Here is an 18,113-nt window from a genome sequence, read left to right as displayed (position 1 = left end):
AGCATAGAGCTTCAAAAATATTAAATAAAAAAAGAAAACTAATTCTCACTCGCGTCTCATATTAGAATTCTTCATTGAGGCCGAAACACCAGTAAATGAAGGTGGACCCACAAGATGAACCCGTAGAAACTATGCATGTGGAGAAATGGCCGTACTATTAGGCTGATCTGCTCTCCCTGCTGACGCGGCGGGAGTTTGAAGTGGTGTCTGTTTCTACGTGGCAATTTGCCTCTGGTAAAAGTGAAAGGAGGGAGGAAACTGTTGAGTTGGTTCCCGGAGAGGATCACGTGGATAGATCCGGACCGTCGAAGGATCTCGCCGAGCTGTAACGGTCGTGCTAAAACGTGGTTAGCGAATTTAAATAATAAAAATATAGGAAGAAATTGTGGCAGAGGGAAGGGGAAAATATAAAAAAATGGATAAAAGAAAAGGAAAAACGTATTTCCCGAGGAAAAATAAAGCAGGGGAATCCGGCTGTAAACTTGGACGCTAATGCACTGAAACTCGGCGACAAAACCTGCAAGATCGGTTCACAAGGAGTTGAATCGAACAATTAACTTTTTCCATTAAATTAAGACCGTAATTAATCAACCCATAATTATATATAGAAAGTTTTTGCCACAATTACTCTCCTGCCCTTCATCTCTTCCCCCCTACAGACTCCGTTATCCGATCCATATTTTCTCTGCATTGACAAAATTCTCCTTCCGTCTGCGCCCTACACGTGTCAACTTGTTTACCTTACCCTTTTAAATTTGAAACCGAGAAGGGTAGGATCGTGATTAGAGTGCAGAAGAGAAGCAGTAGTCGTTTTGTAATTTCGGGGAAATTTTAGGGGGTTTATAATGGACGATGTTTCGTGGACTACACCTGGTTGGATTAGTTTCTACTGGGCAGGTAAAGATGCTTCTATTTTTCTCCCCTTATTTTATTTATGCTTTTTCACTCCTTTCTCTTCTTTTTTTTTAATTTATTTATTTATTTTCTCTCTTAAAAAATCCCACCATTTTAGCTGTCCGCCTGTCACCTTCAGCGCAAATAAACCCTACACACTCTCCGCTCTCTCTCTCTCTCTCCTCCCTCCCCCTCCCTCTCTCCTTCACTGCCTTTCTCAACAACAACATCGCTACAGAAAATTACATCTTCCTCCGTCTTCCTTCAACGTTTCCTTGTGTCTCTCTCTTTTTCTCTTGCGCTCCTCAAGAATAATAACAAGAAGAAGAGAAAAAGGTAACCTAGCTTTGCCTTGACGTACAATGGAGGCACCGGAATACTTTCACGGCGGTTCCTGCCGTGCCGGAAGCGCTCAATTCGGACCGGATAAGCGACAAAATGACACGAAGGCGACTGAGCATTTCTTAATTGAAGACCTATTAGACTTCCCCAACGACGACGATGACTTTGTCGGTGACAATACGTTCGACGTCGCTGCCGGGAACTCAACTGACTCATCCACCGTTACCGTCGTGGATAGCTGCAACTCCGGTTGCGATCCTAACTTGTCCGGAGACCTGTCCTGCCAAAATATCGCCGATGCTCAGTTCTCCGGCGACCTATGCGTCCCGGTAATTGCTTTCGACAGTCAAAAACCAAATTATTTTAGCTCGCTTTTGTTAGTTTAAGGTTTTCTCGGTAATGGCGTGATTTTTTCGATTACTTTTTCTTTGGTTTAAATCAAATTCTCCTTCACATGAGTCGGAAAGCAATCTGCTCGACTTTTGAACTCGTCACTTCTACAGAACAATTTCGCGTTTTTCTTTTTTCTAAAAAAAAAAATATGCTCATTGTAAGTTTAAATTTGGTTCGGTTTTGTCGTATGAGGAGACTTTTCTACGTTTCATCGTTAGAAAATTCGCGATTTTAGAAAACCACTAAAATGAAATTTTACAGTTTTTAATTTATTCGGCGAGTTTTCAGTTTTTAGCTGACGTCAATTTCAGGTGAAAAAACTAAATTTCCTTTCTATTTCCTGATTGCTAATTTACGACTTTTGCTGTAAATTTCAAAAGAATCACCCGGTGCCTTGCTCTGAAATTCTTTGTTTTTCTCAAAGATCTGGAAATAAGTATATTCTAGAACTGCTTCCGTTCCTTCTGCTTAGTAAAAGCTGGAAATTAAAACACAAAAAAGAAAAACGCCTGGTTGAAATGCGAAATTCGTTAACTGAATTACATCAAAGGCTCAAAGCTCTACGAGATTGAAGTTAGATGACAATAGTAAGATAAATACTTTTTTGACTTAATTTGTTTTCTACTTCCAGTACGACGATTTAGCAGAGCTCGAATGGCTATCCAATTTCGTAGAAGAATCCTTCTCAAGCGAGGACTTGGAGAAGTTGCAGATAATATCTGGCATGAAAACACCTACTGAAGAGGTATCGGAAACGAGAGAATTTCCTAGCAACACCAGCCGAGCCACTACAATTTTCCGGCCGGAGATATCAGTTCCAGGAAAGGCTCGCAGCAAGAGGTCCCGCGCAGCTCCCTGCAATTGGTCATCGCGCCTCCTCGTTCTCTCGCCAACAACGTCCTCTTCGGAGTCGGACGTCGTCTGCAACACCCCTAACAAGGTCGGGAAGTCAATTTCGAAGAAGAAAGATTTATCGGAAAATGGTTACGGCGAAGGACGGAAGTGTCTACATTGTGCGACAGATAAGACACCGCAATGGCGGACGGGGCCCATGGGACCGAAAACATTGTGTAATGCATGTGGGGTCCGGTACAAGTCCGGGAGGCTGGTGCCGGAGTACCGTCCGGCGGCCAGCCCCACTTTTGTGCTCGCGAAACATTCGAACTCCCACCGGAAAGTCCTGGAGCTGCGGCGACAGAAGGAACTACAAAAGTCGCAGCAGCAGCAATTTCTTCATCCGAACCCAGTGTACGACGTAGTTGCTTCTACCGGCGATGACTATTTGATTAATCACGCTGGACCTGACTATCGGCAGCTCATCTGATGGGAAAAAAGGGCTACCAAAAATCCAGGAGAAGTTCGGGGTTTAGTTGTGACATTTAGAGTCTCCTGAACTTTTTAATCTCTTTGTAAGCCCTTGCTGTTTTTGTCGTCCTTAGGAACCTAACTCTTTTTTTTTTTGGTTAATTAGGTTCTTTTTAGCAACATTTGAAGAGGAAAAAAAAAAAAAACGAGGAGAAGGGGATTAATCGCAATCAGCTAATGTTTTTGTATCTCGTCGCCGAATTCGGCAAATCTCTGCAACGAATTTTCCGCAATTTAGGAACTGTGTTCATGTTTTCATCGCCTCTCTTTCTTCATCCGCTTCTTTCTTTTCAGTTAGTTTGTTAAACCGTTAGCGGTATTTTTTTCTGGCTTCTGAGTAGGCAGATCCATCGGACTGAATGATTTCACAGAAATCCATTTTGGGCTTCAGGGAAAGCCTAAGCCGAGTCGCTTTTCTTCTCACCGTCTCGTTTCCCAAAACAGAAATAAAAGTTTTCATCGTTTTCTGTTTTTCTTTTGAAATTTTCAAACCCCGATGTCTCTGCCACCTGATTATACCCCTCGGAGACGAGAAATATCTTCGCACGGAAATCCCAGCCGCTGCGCCCGAGCGATTGGCGGCCTCAACCAAAACTAAAAAACGCGCGGAAGGGTAATCGGTAAATCTGTCCGCGCGATCCCAGACATCGCCGATCCATGGATACGTCAATCAAAGAATATTCCTCTTTTCCTTTCCATTATTTTTACGCATTCGGTCACATGCAGGTCTACTGTGCGCACTCTTATGACCTCACCTCACAAGGTGGCATGTGTGGATTTTTTTGTGGGCAAGAAAAGGTGAAGGCAACCGTTTAAATTTGGTGGACAAAGATGAAAGGCCCATGATGAAGTGAAATGACTCGTAAGTTTCTCTCCCCCTTTACTTCTTCTAAGAAAAAATTTCAGCCTGCTGTGCTGGTGGATGTAATGGAAAAGATTTTGCAATTCAAATAAGATTGATTTGATGCATTTATAAGCATTTTACACGACTGGGACATGTAAATGATGAAATAGGTTACTAGTAGGAAATTAGGTGGACATATCTATTAATAGGTGGATGGTCAATAAATCTTTTATCTGTGTAAACTTATTTGATCATGATTTCAAGTAATTAATTAAGTCATTCAACCTATTAACTTTACAAACACTAAATAGAGAGGCAGAGAGAAATGAATGAGATGCAAATGACATAACGAAAGGAGTTGAAACTGTCTTTTGAAGAGATTCCAGGGGTTTTGCCTTGAGTCCTACGTGAGGCAAACTGGGGAAAGAACGTCACCAATTGCTTGCTACAGTATGAATTAGAAGGAGAAGAGTTTACTCAACATAAACAAAACTGTCTTTTGTCCAAGAGAAGATGAGTTGACGCGCCTGTAACATATTATTTGGTCCATGGCAAGATCAGTACTTTGAACATTCCAATAGCTCGGAGTGAAGTCCAGTGGAGGATCGTTTTGGCATCTGTTATCGAGGCACAGAAAGACCCATCTCTGACATACAATCAAAAGAAGAACATTAGCATTTTTATGATCAAATGAAGGTGCAAGGCATGCTAAGACAAAAAATCATCAGATAGGTAAATAGGTACATGAAACATATGTCTTTCCACTCAATCACAAGAAAATGCGCCAATATACGATCCACACAATAGGTTTATTACTGCCACCAACAAACATTGCTATACGGTCTCTTGTACTATATAAGTGACAAATTTGTTTGTTTACTTGAAGTTGTTTGGTCTGTTTTGGAACCCCTAAAAAAGAAAAGAAAAGAAAACGAGAATTTGACCATTATTATTCCCAAAAATAGTTTGTAAAAACGAGATAATGATCAAATTCTTCTTTTCACTTTGGAAATAATAATGGTCTAATTTTCGTTTTCTTTTCTTTTCCATGGTGTTCCAAACAAAACCCTATAGGAAAACCACTCTGGGGAACCTTCCAATGATAATTCTTATAGATAAAATCATCGACTTACACAAACGCAACCAAAGTAAACAGAGAAGAGATCTATGATAGGCTCGTGGAAAGACATAATAACCAGACTGACATAAAACATTCAAAATTGTACCCTTTGTGACATATTCTAACTCACATGATTAAGATGCATTGCACTTTATGTCACAGAAACCGTGACTTGAAAATATTTTGTTCAACAAAGACTTCTTCCAATGTAACTTAAACTAGCATTTAAATATAAGGAAAGAGACCATTCGAAAAAATTGATATAAGAACAGAGTACATCAGAATTATGAGATGCTTGACAGTGCAAGAAGGGTATCAAGAAAGTAAAATAGAAAAAAATACTCCCTCCTCCAGTGGTCACCACTAATCTCGAGGAAATAAAATATCAAAAGGGGGGAGGAGTACAGAGGCTTAACAGGTCCAAAGCTACCTGAGGTCATATGAAACATGCTTTTATGTCCAAGTTATGCAACCGTATCTTACTGTATCTCCTAACGGAACCCTCCTCCCCCCTCCCCCCCCACGGCAGTGATTTCAGCAGTGGTGGAGTCAGTGTGTCGGGTCCTCCCCCCCAACAAAGTCCCACTAGGCCTCAATTTCCTTAGGATCAACCATCAAAATTGAATTTACTGTGGCCGGCACTTGGGAGCTTCCATGCTTGAAGCTCAGGAGGACTTGAGTGAGTCATGTTGGCAACAAGTTGCCAATTGCTGCAGATGAGGTTGCTAGGAATACCTTCAAAAACTGTGAGGTGCGCAACCCATGAGATGATCTGCTGAGTGGCCGTGGCAATTAACTTTTGTAGTGGGGAGGATTTCTGGTTGAAGTGCTTTTCATTTCTAGCGTTCCACAGCATCCAAGGGATCACAGCAGTGCAAGCTTTCCAAAGGATCCGGCCAAGGAGGGGAAGGGATTGTGATTGAGTTTGCTGGATGAACAATTCAAAGGAGAGTGGGACAGCACTCTCCTTGAAGGCTAAAGAGGCTTTGAAAGTAGCTCCCGAGTACTGACACCATAGACCAGTGAATGAGCAAGTGATTTACAGATTCATCTTCCCGGATGCAAAGGCAACATAGGAGAGATTCAATTTGGATGCCCCATTTTTTTAAGGTTGTCCAAGGTGAGAATTTTGTTCCTCATTGCACTCCAAATGAAAATTCGGACTTTGTGGGAAGCTTCTAGAGACCAAGCCATAGTAGCAGCATGCTGTTGGGTAGTGCACAGTGTAGAGACCTGAGGGGGCAGGGGTCCAGAGGAGGGAGTTTTGAATTGATGGTCCGAAAATGTGGCTCCCCAAGAGGAGAGGGAGCAGAGAGCCTCTGCTTCATCATCTTTCAAGTCTCTTCTAAATATCAGGTTCCAGGAGTTTGTCATACCAGAGATGGACAGGTTCCTGTCATCAGCCTCTGCAACGAATTGGTCTGGGTCGCCAGAGATGAGGAAGAGCTTGGTGTAAGGTTCACAAAGAGGTTGATCGCTGATCCAGCAGTCAGTCCAAAATTTAGTTGTGGATCCATTAGCAGCAGAGATTCTGGTGTGGAGTCTCCTAGAGTTGGAAACGGGGGCTATCTTTCACCAAATGGGGGATAGTATCCTTTTTGGGAAACTGTCTAGCCATCGAGTGTAAGGTCCACATCGAAGTTTAGCTAGAATTATCCTTCTCCAGACAGAATTATCCAGATTTGCGAATCTCCATGCCCATTTAAGCATGAAGGCATTGTTTATATCCCAGATTCCCCTTACCCCCAAACCTCCAACCTCTTTGGTTTGGCAGACATCAACCCAGTTGACCAAATGGAATTTAAATCCCTCCAAGGATCCTTTGCAATGAAAATGGCCTTTCCAAATTTTCAATCTTCTAGGAGAAGCTTGCTGGGTAGTGCATAAAAGATAATTAATGTCATGGAATATCCACAAGAGAGGATTTCAACAATGTTAGCCGTTTTGCTTTGGATAAGATCTTCCCTTTCCAAGTGAAGAAACGTGATTTCAATTTTTCAGTGATCTTATCCCAAAGAGTGGCAGAGATTCTGTCAGTAAATAAAGGGACGTGCAGATACGATGATGGAAAGAAATCCGCTTGGCATCTGAGTTCTCCAGCTTTCTTGAAGGAAGTTCATATCAATGATAAACCCGTAGATTCAAGATTTTCGAGAGTTGATTTTCTGGCCCGAGAAGATCTCATATAAGCTGAGGAGAGCCTTTAGGTTGCTGATTTGATTGTGGGGGACGTGAAAGAAACAGCATATATCACCTGCAAATTGGAAAAATAGGTGTTTTCAGCCCCAAATTGCATCCTACTGGGTCAATCCAACCAATGTCAATTGCCTTTTCAAATGAGGTAGCAATGCATTCTCCGATTATGTTGAATAGCAACGGGGATAGTGGGTTACCTTGCCTTAGCCCTCTTGAGCTTTTGAAGAAACCACATGCTTTTCCATTCACCATCTATGCTCAAAGAGATGCCAGATCTCATCCGGAATCTCCACTTTCTGCCAAAGCCAAGTCTCTCAAGGAGGAAGTCAAGAAATCACCAATTGACTCTATCAAATGCCTTCTCCGAATCGAGTTTGGTCATGATTAGAGATTTCCCCTTCATCTCGAAATAAAGTAATAACTTGTGCACTCCCATAGCCGAATCTAAGATGGTTCTGCCTTTCAGGAAAACACTCTGAGTCTATCTGATTGCCAAGGGCAGAACCACTTGGATCCTTGCAATGATTTAATATGTGCTGGTAATAAGGCTAATTGGCTGATAGTCTGATAGTGATTCCAGCTGTCTTTTCTTGGGGATTAGAGAAGTGAAGGTGGCTCCCATTGCTTTGGCAGTGATTCCACATTCAAAAGACTGCTGGATCATATTGGTCACATCACCTTTGACAGTGACCCAATAATGCTTGAAGAATTCAGCGTTGTAGCCATCCAGTCTTGAAGCTTTATCACGAGGAATAGAAAGGATCACTTCTTCAATTTCCCTCACAGAAAATAGACGCTCAATCACATTGGCTACAACGTGAGGGATGGCATTAAATCTAAGCCAAGTTGGGAGGGGTCTTAAGTTGTGTTCTTCCATGTATAAATTGATGAAGTAGAGGAATGTTTCAGCAATTAAGTTGGGGACGTCGGAGATGTTCCCAATGGCCACTGCTGAAATGTTGTTTTGCCGTTTGCACGAGAAGGCCACAACATGGAAAAATTGTGTTTCCATCACTTTCTCTTAGCCAATGGAATCTGGTTCTTTGCTTCCAGCAGATCAACTCACCGTAAGTGATGTCCTTGAGATCAGTCATGAGCCTGCCTCTGTCATAGGATTTGGCCATATCAAGTTCTCTGAATTCTTCCTATAAGCCTAGGTGGTGGATGCGCTCAGTGATTTCGTTCTTTCAAATGTTGAGCCAGTTTTGCTCGGCTTATGCCGAATCTTTTATTTTGAATTTTAGAAGCCTGCTTTTGTGACAGCTTTCAACCCTCAAATCCATAATCTCAATATCCTTCCACCAGTTGTCAACCAGAATTTTGAAGTATTCAGAGAGGAGCCATGCCTTTTCAAACGAGGAAGAAGGGGGCCCATTGGGTTTGGTTGATTGTTATGCCGATTGGCCAGTGAACTGATGTGTGACTCGGAAGAACCTTACCAATGGTTATAGCATGTAATCAAATCATTAAACATTTGCAATGAACCTATCGAGTTTGGACAAGATCGGGGGGTTTGGCAATTTGCCGAAGGGAAAGCTTTATCTATTAGCTGGATTTCATCCAAGTTATTTGCCCCAATGAAATTGTAGAAGGCGCACATGGAGTATGTTATTCGATTGGCTAGTGGCCTTTTTCCAGCACGGAAACGAATGCAATTGAGATCTCCTCCAATAAGCCAAGGTTCCTTGGTGTTGGGGAGAAAAGTTGGGAATGCTTCTCAGAAATCGACACGTTGATGATAGTGTGACGGGCCATACATACCACCTAGCATCCAGGCGGTGCCAGTTTTGATGGTTGCGACACAGGCTCTAATGGAGTAGTTGCTGATAGCAATATTTGAAATGTCGAATACCATTTTGTCCTAGATGAGGAGAATGCCTCATGAAGTGCCTTCCCTTGGGGCTAATTGTGGTTCTTTTCAATTTCTTTGCGAGAGGTAAGTCTGCCCTCCTATGCTCGCTTTCCTATAGCTGCCATTCTTCGAGCGAGTTCCTACATTTGTTCCCAAGTCTCGGTGTCGTATTTATAGGAGGCCGGTCCACCTTCATCGTTCATGAGTTCCTCCAATGATTTCCTAGATGTTGAAGCAATTTTTCATCGTCCCCTTATTGAAATTTGGGGCACATTCATCTTATGCTTGGTCACTTCTTGGTTTCCTTTTACTTGCTTCTTCCCTCCTCGAGTACCCATTGTAGCATCTCTAGTTTTTGGTGTTAGGTTGTCTTCGTCATTCCTACCGCCTTCAACATTTCTTAAAGAATTGCTACTGAGGTTTTCCTTTTGGGAATCCTTAATTCTGAGTCGGTAGCCACATGAGGGGGATATGTGGGGTGATGAAGATTGAAGCAAGGGAGGTTGTGTATGGTGAACTCCTGAGGGCACTCAGTGGGTCCCCATCCCAGGTACATGTGTCAAGGACTCTAGATTGTAGGGGTACATTGGTGCCCATTCTGCTAGGGATGGCCCTTTAGGAGGGCTATCGGAGATCTTCTTTTGGTTCTCATGACCATTGAGGTCCCTAGCAGTTGAGGTCAGAAGGTGTGCCAATTGTCTCTCGAGAGGTATTTTTTGGTTGTTGTTTTGATTGAATTCAAATTTGAATTTGAGTCAGTGCTCAAGTTTGGCTGCTCATCAAGCTCAGGGAATAAATCCCTTTTGTCTAGCATTTGCTTTGTTTTGTTTTGAAATAGTGTTGTTATATTAAAAGGCTCAAAAGAGCAAGATTACAAGGAGGGGGAACCATCCCAAACCATGAGAAAATGCTGGGAGGTTCCAAATTTAGCTAGCCTATCAACCACAAAATTGGCTGACCTAGGAATATGATTCCAAGTACAAGAAATGGAAGATACAATATCTGGAATAGATGAAGTAATTGGCCAATGTCGCTGGGGGAGGCTGAATTAGAGCACTAGCTGATGATCACTTTAGAGTCTCCCTCAATTAGAGCACCATACCCACTGCGTAAGAGACTGTACTATCCAGATTGTTGAACTTAGAATTGAATCTCCGATTATTTCTCTCGAGCCAAAGACATCAAAGGATGTGAGCAAGGCAAGCAGAGAGTAGAATCTTGCCAATTTTAGGGAGGCGAGTCCCAAGCACCATCTGAAGTCTAGCATTTGCTCTTCCCACCACTAGGCTGAGTTTAGCTGCTGAATCTCACTTGATTCACTAAGTTGACTTGGTCTTCGTCTTTGGTTTTTGCTCTGTGATTGTTTGTTCTCCCTCTTGCCAGATTTTTCTTTTTTCTATTGTGATTGCATATGATTCCTCCCCAGTAATGAGATTAAGTCCGGTAGTATCCTTTTACCTCCGTGAAAGGTAGGATGAGAATGCCTCCTCTATCCATGTAGTGTCAGTGAACCAAGTCTTCTTCTATTTCCTGGACCTTCTAGAACTTCCGGCGATAGTGTTCAATATTTTGCGGCACCAAAGTTCAACTAATAGTTGTGTTATGAGTATCCAGCAGTGGTGGTTCTAGCCAGGTGTAGGATACTAGTCAGACAAATGTGTGAATGGGGGTAAGATGTTTTCCCCAAATTGGTTAGGATGAACTATTTCTCATTGCCAGGGTTGAGGAAGAAGAGCCAATTGTTCTGTATGATGTACGCTACCTCCGGGGGCTTGTCTAGTTGCGAGATTGTTTTGCACCAGTTCTGCAACTCCTCTCATTCATTATTTCCCAGTATATTGAGGCTTGGAGACAACAGTGAAATTTCTTTGCGTTTCTACTTAAGATGTTGGGAGAAAGTCAGAGTGGAGTTGTCTATTGATTGCCCATTGTTCCTGGTTCGGCTTCCATCTGTTGTAGAGCATCAGCTATACAAGTGGGTTGCCACCAGAATAGTTAGTTAGGAAAATTTGGCTGTATGGACAAAGAAGCGAAATCAAACTCTATTCCAGGGCATACTGAATTCTATTTTTTCGTGGTGAGGTGTTAATTTTGCAAAACCTTCCAAGAGCTGTCCCATTGCCAATTAAAGTCCATGGTCATTCATGAGAATAATTACAGAAGGAGCCAAAACATCCACCTGTTACACCTCAAACTGACAACCACCACCTCACATTGAGACAAGTTTGAATGATTTCCACAGGAAGGCATTCACTAAAAAAAATTGGAAAACTATCTGAACATCCATTGGTAGTATAACATGAAGCAAGCAAATAGAAAAAAAAAAAAAAGTTTTTTGAAAAGACATTTGCCATTGCACCTCAATTGTTCCTGCAAATGAGCTAAGCTTATGAGTTTAATCCACCTTTGTTACACTTTAGAAGATGCATTCACTACAACATGTCTGAAGCCCAACAGAATCCCAGAGTGCCAGTCCAACATATTTAACTTCAAGGGTTAGCTTGTGGTCATTAGCCAAGGGACTTGAATGAATCAATCCCAAAATGAAATGGCTCAATTGGAATAAACATTTGCAAACTCTTCAGCCTTGTGTTTCAAAGAACCTAAGGTGAGAGAAAAGAAATCATCCTACTACCTTGACCTAATTTATACAAGAATTGCTGACACATGTAACTGCTCCTCATGAACATATCTGCCTATCATGGAAAAAGGAAAAGGTAAGAACACCTTGACAGGTGAATTTACAATAGATCCCTAGGCACAGTTCATTTGCTAATACTAATGTAGTTCAGAATACTTTCCAATTCTCATTCTGGGGGGATTCAATCACAAAGAAAGAAGATCACTGTCAGAAAGTATATCACCCTCAGAAAGGGAAAGTGGAAATTCATTCCAGAGTGAGTTACTTTTCCCAAAAAAATGTATTCTTTCAGGTTAACGTATAGAAATGAAAAGTGCAACAGAGGTAGAGATGATATTTAACCTTTTGTTTTAAATTTATGGTTGAATTGGAGGATGACATCATCAGACCTCATCTGAAAAAAAATTCTCAATCGAAAGTGAAATTTTCTGTTCAATGGAATTTCACTTTCTATTTGTCAATGAATAAGGAGGAGGATTCATGGGTTTCACCAGAACTTTCCTTACTATACATTTTTAACCCTTTTTCTATATAATTCACTTTTCTTCCAACATTCGTTGTGCATTAACGTCTAATGTCTTTTCAATGAATTCAAACCTTGTAGATCTAAAAATTAAGGATAAGAAAAGAGAAAAAAATCGAACTAAAAAAAGCAAATTTGCCCCAATATGTAACTTCATTACGGCCCTTGAGCGGAAGCAACCAAGTAATAGAAAAGAGAAGAGGAAAAGGGAGAGAAAAACGGAATAAGTCCTTATCAACTTCCATCAATAGATGCTATAGGTGGTAACCAGATTGTGATATAAAGTGTGAGAGATAAACAGAAAGTTAACACGAAGTTCTTCAGACATGATGAAGTATTAACAGACTAGATTCAAGCAAAACTCAGAAAAATTATAGAAGAAGATCTTACTTAAAGATTAAAAAAAAACATGACATCAGACTCCAGGATATCCACGGCAAAGCATACCCTGAGACAGAGACTTTGAATTACTCGAGTCGATGCCAAGCAACGTTGTTAGACGCGCCGAGGAAACAGCGCTATGGAACGGAAGGAGAGATTGGACACCAGCTAATTCTGATGGTAGCCTGAAATTGAACAAAAAAATTGAACCAAGAGTCATCTATGGGAATTGTTGTCCTGATAGTGTAGTACAAAAATTCAATAAAACAAAATACGAATAAAAAAACTTGCCTCGAAAAGGAGGGAATAGGGCGAGGCAGAAGGGTAGGTAAGACAGCTTTGCTGTGTCTTCTCACGTAGGACTTGAGCAAAGAGATGGCTGGATTTGATAAGCCTCGATACCGAGAAGCCATGGGGAAAATGTGGAGGCTACGAAGACGAGGCGGAAGGGTTTTGCGGAGGTTTATGGAGTGTACTCCCGATTCCGTGAAGCTTTCGGGACCCACGGAGCTTTCCTTTTATAAGGAAATAGACTCTAACTAGTTATTTAAGTGGTACTTCGTAGGCCAGTTAGTGCATCGTGTAGTAAACTAATTTAGTTAGTACTCATATTATTTTATTAATAAAAAGCCTTATTTATTATTTTCATGTCTTTTTAATATTATATTAAATTAAAAATTTAAGAATAATAATTAAGATTTGGCAAAGTAAGAATTTGATCAAGTATCTAGAGTAATTTTTTTTTTTAAGTATTATATTTTTATAATTAATTAAATTAATAATTTTATTTTACTTTTTAATTATTGTATTAATTTAGACTAAAAAAAGATCAATCTTATTTTATTAATAAAATATCCTATTTATTTATTTATTATATTCATGACTTTTAATAATATATTAAATTACTATTTAAGAGTGATAATTTATATATTGTAAAAGTAAGAATTTGATTAAGTATTTAGACATTATAAAAGTAACTATGTTTATTTGGGTATATTATTTTATATATATATATATATATATTAATTTATTTAAAATTTAAAATTATTTTTATTTTAATTCAAAAGTTAAATAAAATTATCTTAATAAAATTAAATTTATAAGAATATTTTATTAATAAACTCATGCTCCACTTTCCAATACAATGACTCGTACTTGAGTAACAATGAAGCTAGCAATGTAAAGCAATAAACACGAATGAGTTCACTGAGAACTTCTATTTAATGGGTTCTTGCACCGATAGTTGGGAAACGCTTACGATACACACCTTCGTCATAAACACAAGAAAACCAGTATGTTGGCATATTATTGCATTCTGCATGAAATAAATGCACTCTTTTCATAAGTTGATTTCAGCATTGTCAATCAACCTAACCTTTCCAAACCAAGCTGCAACACAAAACACAACAGGGGCTTTTATTTCTTCAACTGCTACCACTGTTTCCTGGTCCACAATCTGCAAAGGATATAACTTGTTACATTTAGATTAGTATATGGGAGCCCTGTGAAAGAGATGTCACAGCATATGGAAGCCCTACAAAAGAGATGCCACAAACGATCTTGAAAAGTATGAAGTACCAAAAAATGTAGCATGGTTTCCCTAAGCAGTCCAGGGTATCACTTGATCTAAGACTACTCTTGTCCAGCTTAATCCATTGAAAAGAAAAAGGGTTGAAAAAGGAAGATCCTGAAGAAATAATACCTCAGCATAATCAACTCTACCACCAGAGCCAGTTATTGCTTGAACAACTGAATTCCTCAATTCTGTGCAAGATGTTTGTCCCTTTAATGCCTCAAGTTTAGCTCTCAATAATGACTGGCCGATGGACAAAGCCTAAACACAACAAAATAAATAAGCAACAAATTTCTTATTCCTGAGAAAAATAAAATCAAAGAGAATTATTTAGTAAGTGTCATAATTTGTTCAAGGATACTTAAAGATGGCTATGTTTCAAGAATGTTTGCAATGTTAGACATACCACATCCATTAAGGTTTCAAAAAACAGGAAAGACTACATATGTATTATTTGCACCTGTGACAAATTCTTTGAAGTACCAAAACATGGAAATATACTCTTGAATGTGGAACAGAAGTAAACAAATAATAGTGTACACATAGAGGAGATAGCAATCTCAAGGTGTGAGGTGGAGTAAATATACAAACCTTCTCCCTCTCTTCAGGTTTGAGGTGAACATTGCGAGAGCTCATAGCAAGGCCATCAATCTCACGCACTGTATCTGAGCCTATCACTTGTATGCCAAAGTCCAGGTCACGAACCTGAAAATAGCAGCAAATTAATCAATAACATCTGACAAATATGAACTACCCATCAATCTTTCCATATATGAGATACCTGTGTGACAAATTTATTACCACAGAGATTCTTAAGACCAGTGCTCATGGATGCAGATGGTGAAACAGGATTCCCCAACATGAGTAAGACTGAACCTTTTCATATTTGAACCATATTGTAATGCTTAGGCAAAATTTTGACAGTGAACTCTGCAGAAAATTGCATATTTTACAAACAGCCTCAGATCGAGCTCAGGTACACTTTTGGTGTAAAGCACTCATTAGTAAACTAGTGGACTAAACCTAAACCCTGGATAGCAAACAAGCTTCAACAGCGTCTGAATATAAATTATAAACTGAGCTATATATATCTATAAACTTCAAGTCAAGAACGTGAAACCAGAAATATACACACTTCAATTTCTATAATTTTACAGTTATTCTGTATTTCATTACTATGCCACTGATAGTCACTTCCAGCTGTATCCAAGGACATTGAGATAATCAAATCCAAAATAAGTTCCACTAGAGCCAGAGAGATCTGAAACAGAAGTCAAGGACGACATCTCTAGAGTAAATTATAGGAAATGAGTCTTCAGAAGAATGCAAGCCCTGAAGCTTACTTACTGATGATTCCAGCAGTGAATATATTAACAGTTATCATTTATATAGCCATCAACATTAACTATTCAGAATTCACTCTAAGGGCATTTCTGAGCAGCAGCTCGGAAGAGTAAACAGAATCTCAATGCGCACTTTAATTCAGTGGAAGTACCCTAATAAAAAATGACATCAATTAAACAAAGTAGGATCTGAAAGTGAAAAGGAAAAACACCGATGAGTGGTAATATCAGCTGCTTACCATTCTGCAAATAATGCGCCATTGTTGATAGTCTTTCTTTCCAAAAATCGCAATATCAGGCTCCACAATGTTAAACAGCTTGGCCACAACGGTAGCAACTCCTTTGAAAAACACAGGCCTGCTTTTTCCACATAGACGCTTTGTTAATCTTTCAACCCTAATCCACGTTTCATGCCCCAACCTTCCTTCCCCTTTGTCCCCTATACAAGACACCGCATTTCCCTCTCCTTCTTCAGTGAACTCCATATTGTCGACAGATTCGCTTTTCGTTTCACCACTGCCTCCATAATCATATAAATCTAGAGGATGGAAAACAGCGTCAACGCCAATGTCGCTGAGTTTCTTCAAATCCCTGTCGAGATCAGATGGGTATGTCGAAAGATCCTCAGATGGGGAGAACTGTGCGGGGTTGTCATAAATTGAAACTACTATTATTTCAGCATCCTTTTGGGCTTCTCTTATAAGGGAAAGGTGGCCGTCATGTAGGTAGTCCATGGTGGGAACTAGAGCAAGAATTTTGCTTTTGGACCTCTGACGCGGGACACAGGATAGTGATTATCCTGCCGGCAATGCCACCGGTAATCTACGGGAAAATTTGGCAAGAGGTCGCCCTAAACAGAGAGAAAAATTCTCCTGTCGTTGTTCAATTTCATATATCTCAATAATAATCCTCGTCTCTCCACAAAACTGGTTTTAATCAACCAAAAAGGCAAAGCCCCCGACAAGCCCGGGCCACAGCTAAAAGCAACAACCCAAACCGGGTTCAGCAAGACGGATCCGATTATGGACCCGATTATGTACCCGCCTCACGCTTCTCCTGCATTAGTCGCCTCGGGTTCGAAAGAACTCGTCCTCGAGTTCACACTAGCAACATCGGAATCCAGAAAACAAGGACTCAAGTGTTTGACATTAAAGACATCAGAAGTCCGCAAATGACTGGGGAGGCGCAGTCTGTAGGCATTATCATTGATCTTCTGCACAACCTCACAGGGGCCAATCTTCCGCGCCTTAAGCTTAGTATACTCTCCAGCAGGAAAACGATCACGAGTTAAAACGGCCCAAACAAAATCACCAACGTCGAAGAGTACCTGACGACGGCGACGGTCTGTCTGAAACTTGTACTTGGCATTACTCTCGTGAATGGCTTGCTTCACCTGCGCATGGACATCTCGAAGAGACGCTGCCATCTCATCTGCCTGGGGACTCAGACGACCCACACGTGGAATAGGGGCCAAGTCAAGCACCCCGGAGGGATTCTGACCATAGACAACCTCAAAAGGGCTCATACTGGTGGTTTTGTGTTTCGACCGGTTATATGCAAATTCTGCCTGAGGTAATGCCAGATCCCACTGCTTCGGTTTAGTCCCGACCAAACTTCTCAAAAGGTTGCCCAAACTCCGGTTCACCACCTCAGTTTGACCATCTGTCTGAGGGTGGTAGGCGCTGCTAAAGTTCAACTTCGTTCCCAGTTTCTCCCATAAGCTCCTCCAGAAATGACTCAAAAACTTGGTGTCACGATCAGAAGTAATGGAGCGAGGGACGCCATGTAAACGCACAATCTCCCGAAAGTAAAGATGGGCGATCCTGGCAGCATCCATAGTTTTCCGGCAAGCAACAAAATGGGCCATTTTGGAAAACCTGTCTACCACAACCAAAATAGAATCCACAGTCCGCTGGGTACGGGGTAAGCCCAACACGAAGTCCATACTGACATCAATCCACGGGGCTTCCGGTACTGGTAACGGGGTGTACAGGCCCGCATTAGTGAGAACTCCCTTGGACCGCTGGCACACATAACAACGCTCCACATAATGAGCCACGTCACTAGGCAGTTTGGGCCAGTAATAATGAGAAGATATCAAAGCCAATGTCTTATCTCGCCCAAAGTGACCCTCGTTATGAAGTTCACGAATAATCAACTGCCGTAGGGAGCACTCTGGAATGCACAACTGTAATCCGCGAAACAAATAACCATGATGCAGAAGAAAATCATGGCGGTGACCCTCAGTTACCTCGCGAAGTATCCTCCCGAATGAAGGATCTGCAGCATACATAGGAGAGAAAGCCTCAAAGCCTGCAACTCTGGCGCTCATGGTGGTGAGGAGTAATGTACGACGGCTCAAAGCATCTGCGACACGATTCAAATTCCCTGCTTGGTGTCTCAGAGCAAATGTGAACTCCTGTAAGTACGCCACCCACTTGGCATGTCGGCAGCTCAGTTTGTGTTGGCCATTGATGTACTTCGAGGCTTCATGATCAGTGAATAGAATGAACTCCTTCTGAACGAGGTAGTGACGCCAATGCTTCAGGGACTGAACTATGGCATAAAACTCCAGGTCATAGGTGGAATAATTCTTCTTGGACCCAGATAGCTTCTCACTGAAAAAGGCGATGGGTCGCCCCTCCT

General features: G+C 41.0%; 3 protein-coding genes across 4 annotated transcripts; 1 reads left to right on the top strand and 2 right to left on the bottom strand.

Annotated features, from left to right (window-relative positions):
* The first annotated feature begins 1,103 nt into the window (after positions 1 to 1,103).
* LOC137936660 (GATA transcription factor 12-like) lies at positions 1,104 to 3,954 on the top strand. The gene is made up of 2 exons (XM_068781473.1): positions 1,104 to 1,565; positions 2,261 to 3,954. Exons 1-2 carry the CDS (start codon positions 1,257 to 1,259, stop codon positions 2,951 to 2,953), a joined length of 1,002 nt encoding a protein of 333 aa, XP_068637574.1. The 5' UTR covers positions 1,104 to 1,256; the 3' UTR covers positions 2,954 to 3,954.
* A 230-nt stretch (positions 3,955 to 4,184) lies between these two features.
* On the bottom strand, positions 4,185 to 13,045 carry LOC137937724 (protein NONRESPONDING TO OXYLIPINS 2, mitochondrial-like). Of its 2 annotated transcripts, none has more exons than XR_011109637.1 (3): positions 12,843 to 13,045; positions 12,561 to 12,736; positions 4,185 to 4,484 (listed from the first exon to the last, which is right to left on the bottom strand). XR_011109637.1 is itself a non-coding variant. In XM_068782853.1 (3 exons), exons 1-3 carry the CDS (start codon positions 12,962 to 12,964, stop codon positions 4,459 to 4,461), a joined length of 267 nt encoding a protein of 88 aa, XP_068638954.1. In that variant the 5' UTR covers positions 12,965 to 13,045; the 3' UTR covers positions 4,185 to 4,458. The 2 variants fall into 2 exon arrangements, 1 of the variants encoding a protein (XP_068638954.1); XM_068782853.1 differs by having other exon boundaries at positions 12,618 to 12,736.
* Positions 13,046 to 13,739: 694 nt separating this feature from the next.
* On the bottom strand, positions 13,740 to 16,370 carry LOC137936990 (pantoate--beta-alanine ligase-like). The gene is made up of 4 exons (XM_068781989.1): positions 15,707 to 16,370; positions 14,716 to 14,829; positions 14,254 to 14,385; positions 13,740 to 14,007 (listed from the first exon to the last, which is right to left on the bottom strand). The coding sequence occupies exons 1-4, from the start codon at positions 16,199 to 16,201 to the stop codon at positions 13,891 to 13,893; spliced, it is 858 nt and encodes a 285-aa protein (XP_068638090.1). The 5' UTR covers positions 16,202 to 16,370; the 3' UTR covers positions 13,740 to 13,890.
* Between the last annotated feature and the right edge of the window lie 1,743 nt (positions 16,371 to 18,113).

Source organism: Aristolochia californica, unplaced genomic scaffold (genome assembly GCF_029961685.1).
Source record: "Aristolochia californica isolate CCGP_79_NKW_82.1479 unplaced genomic scaffold, dmAriCali1.0.hap1 SCAF_7, whole genome shotgun sequence".
Classification (NCBI taxonomy): domain Eukaryota; kingdom Viridiplantae; phylum Streptophyta; class Magnoliopsida; order Piperales; family Aristolochiaceae; genus Aristolochia; species Aristolochia californica.
Note: the sequence above shows the minus strand (reverse complement) of the source record. Positions and strands in the feature narration are given on the sequence as shown.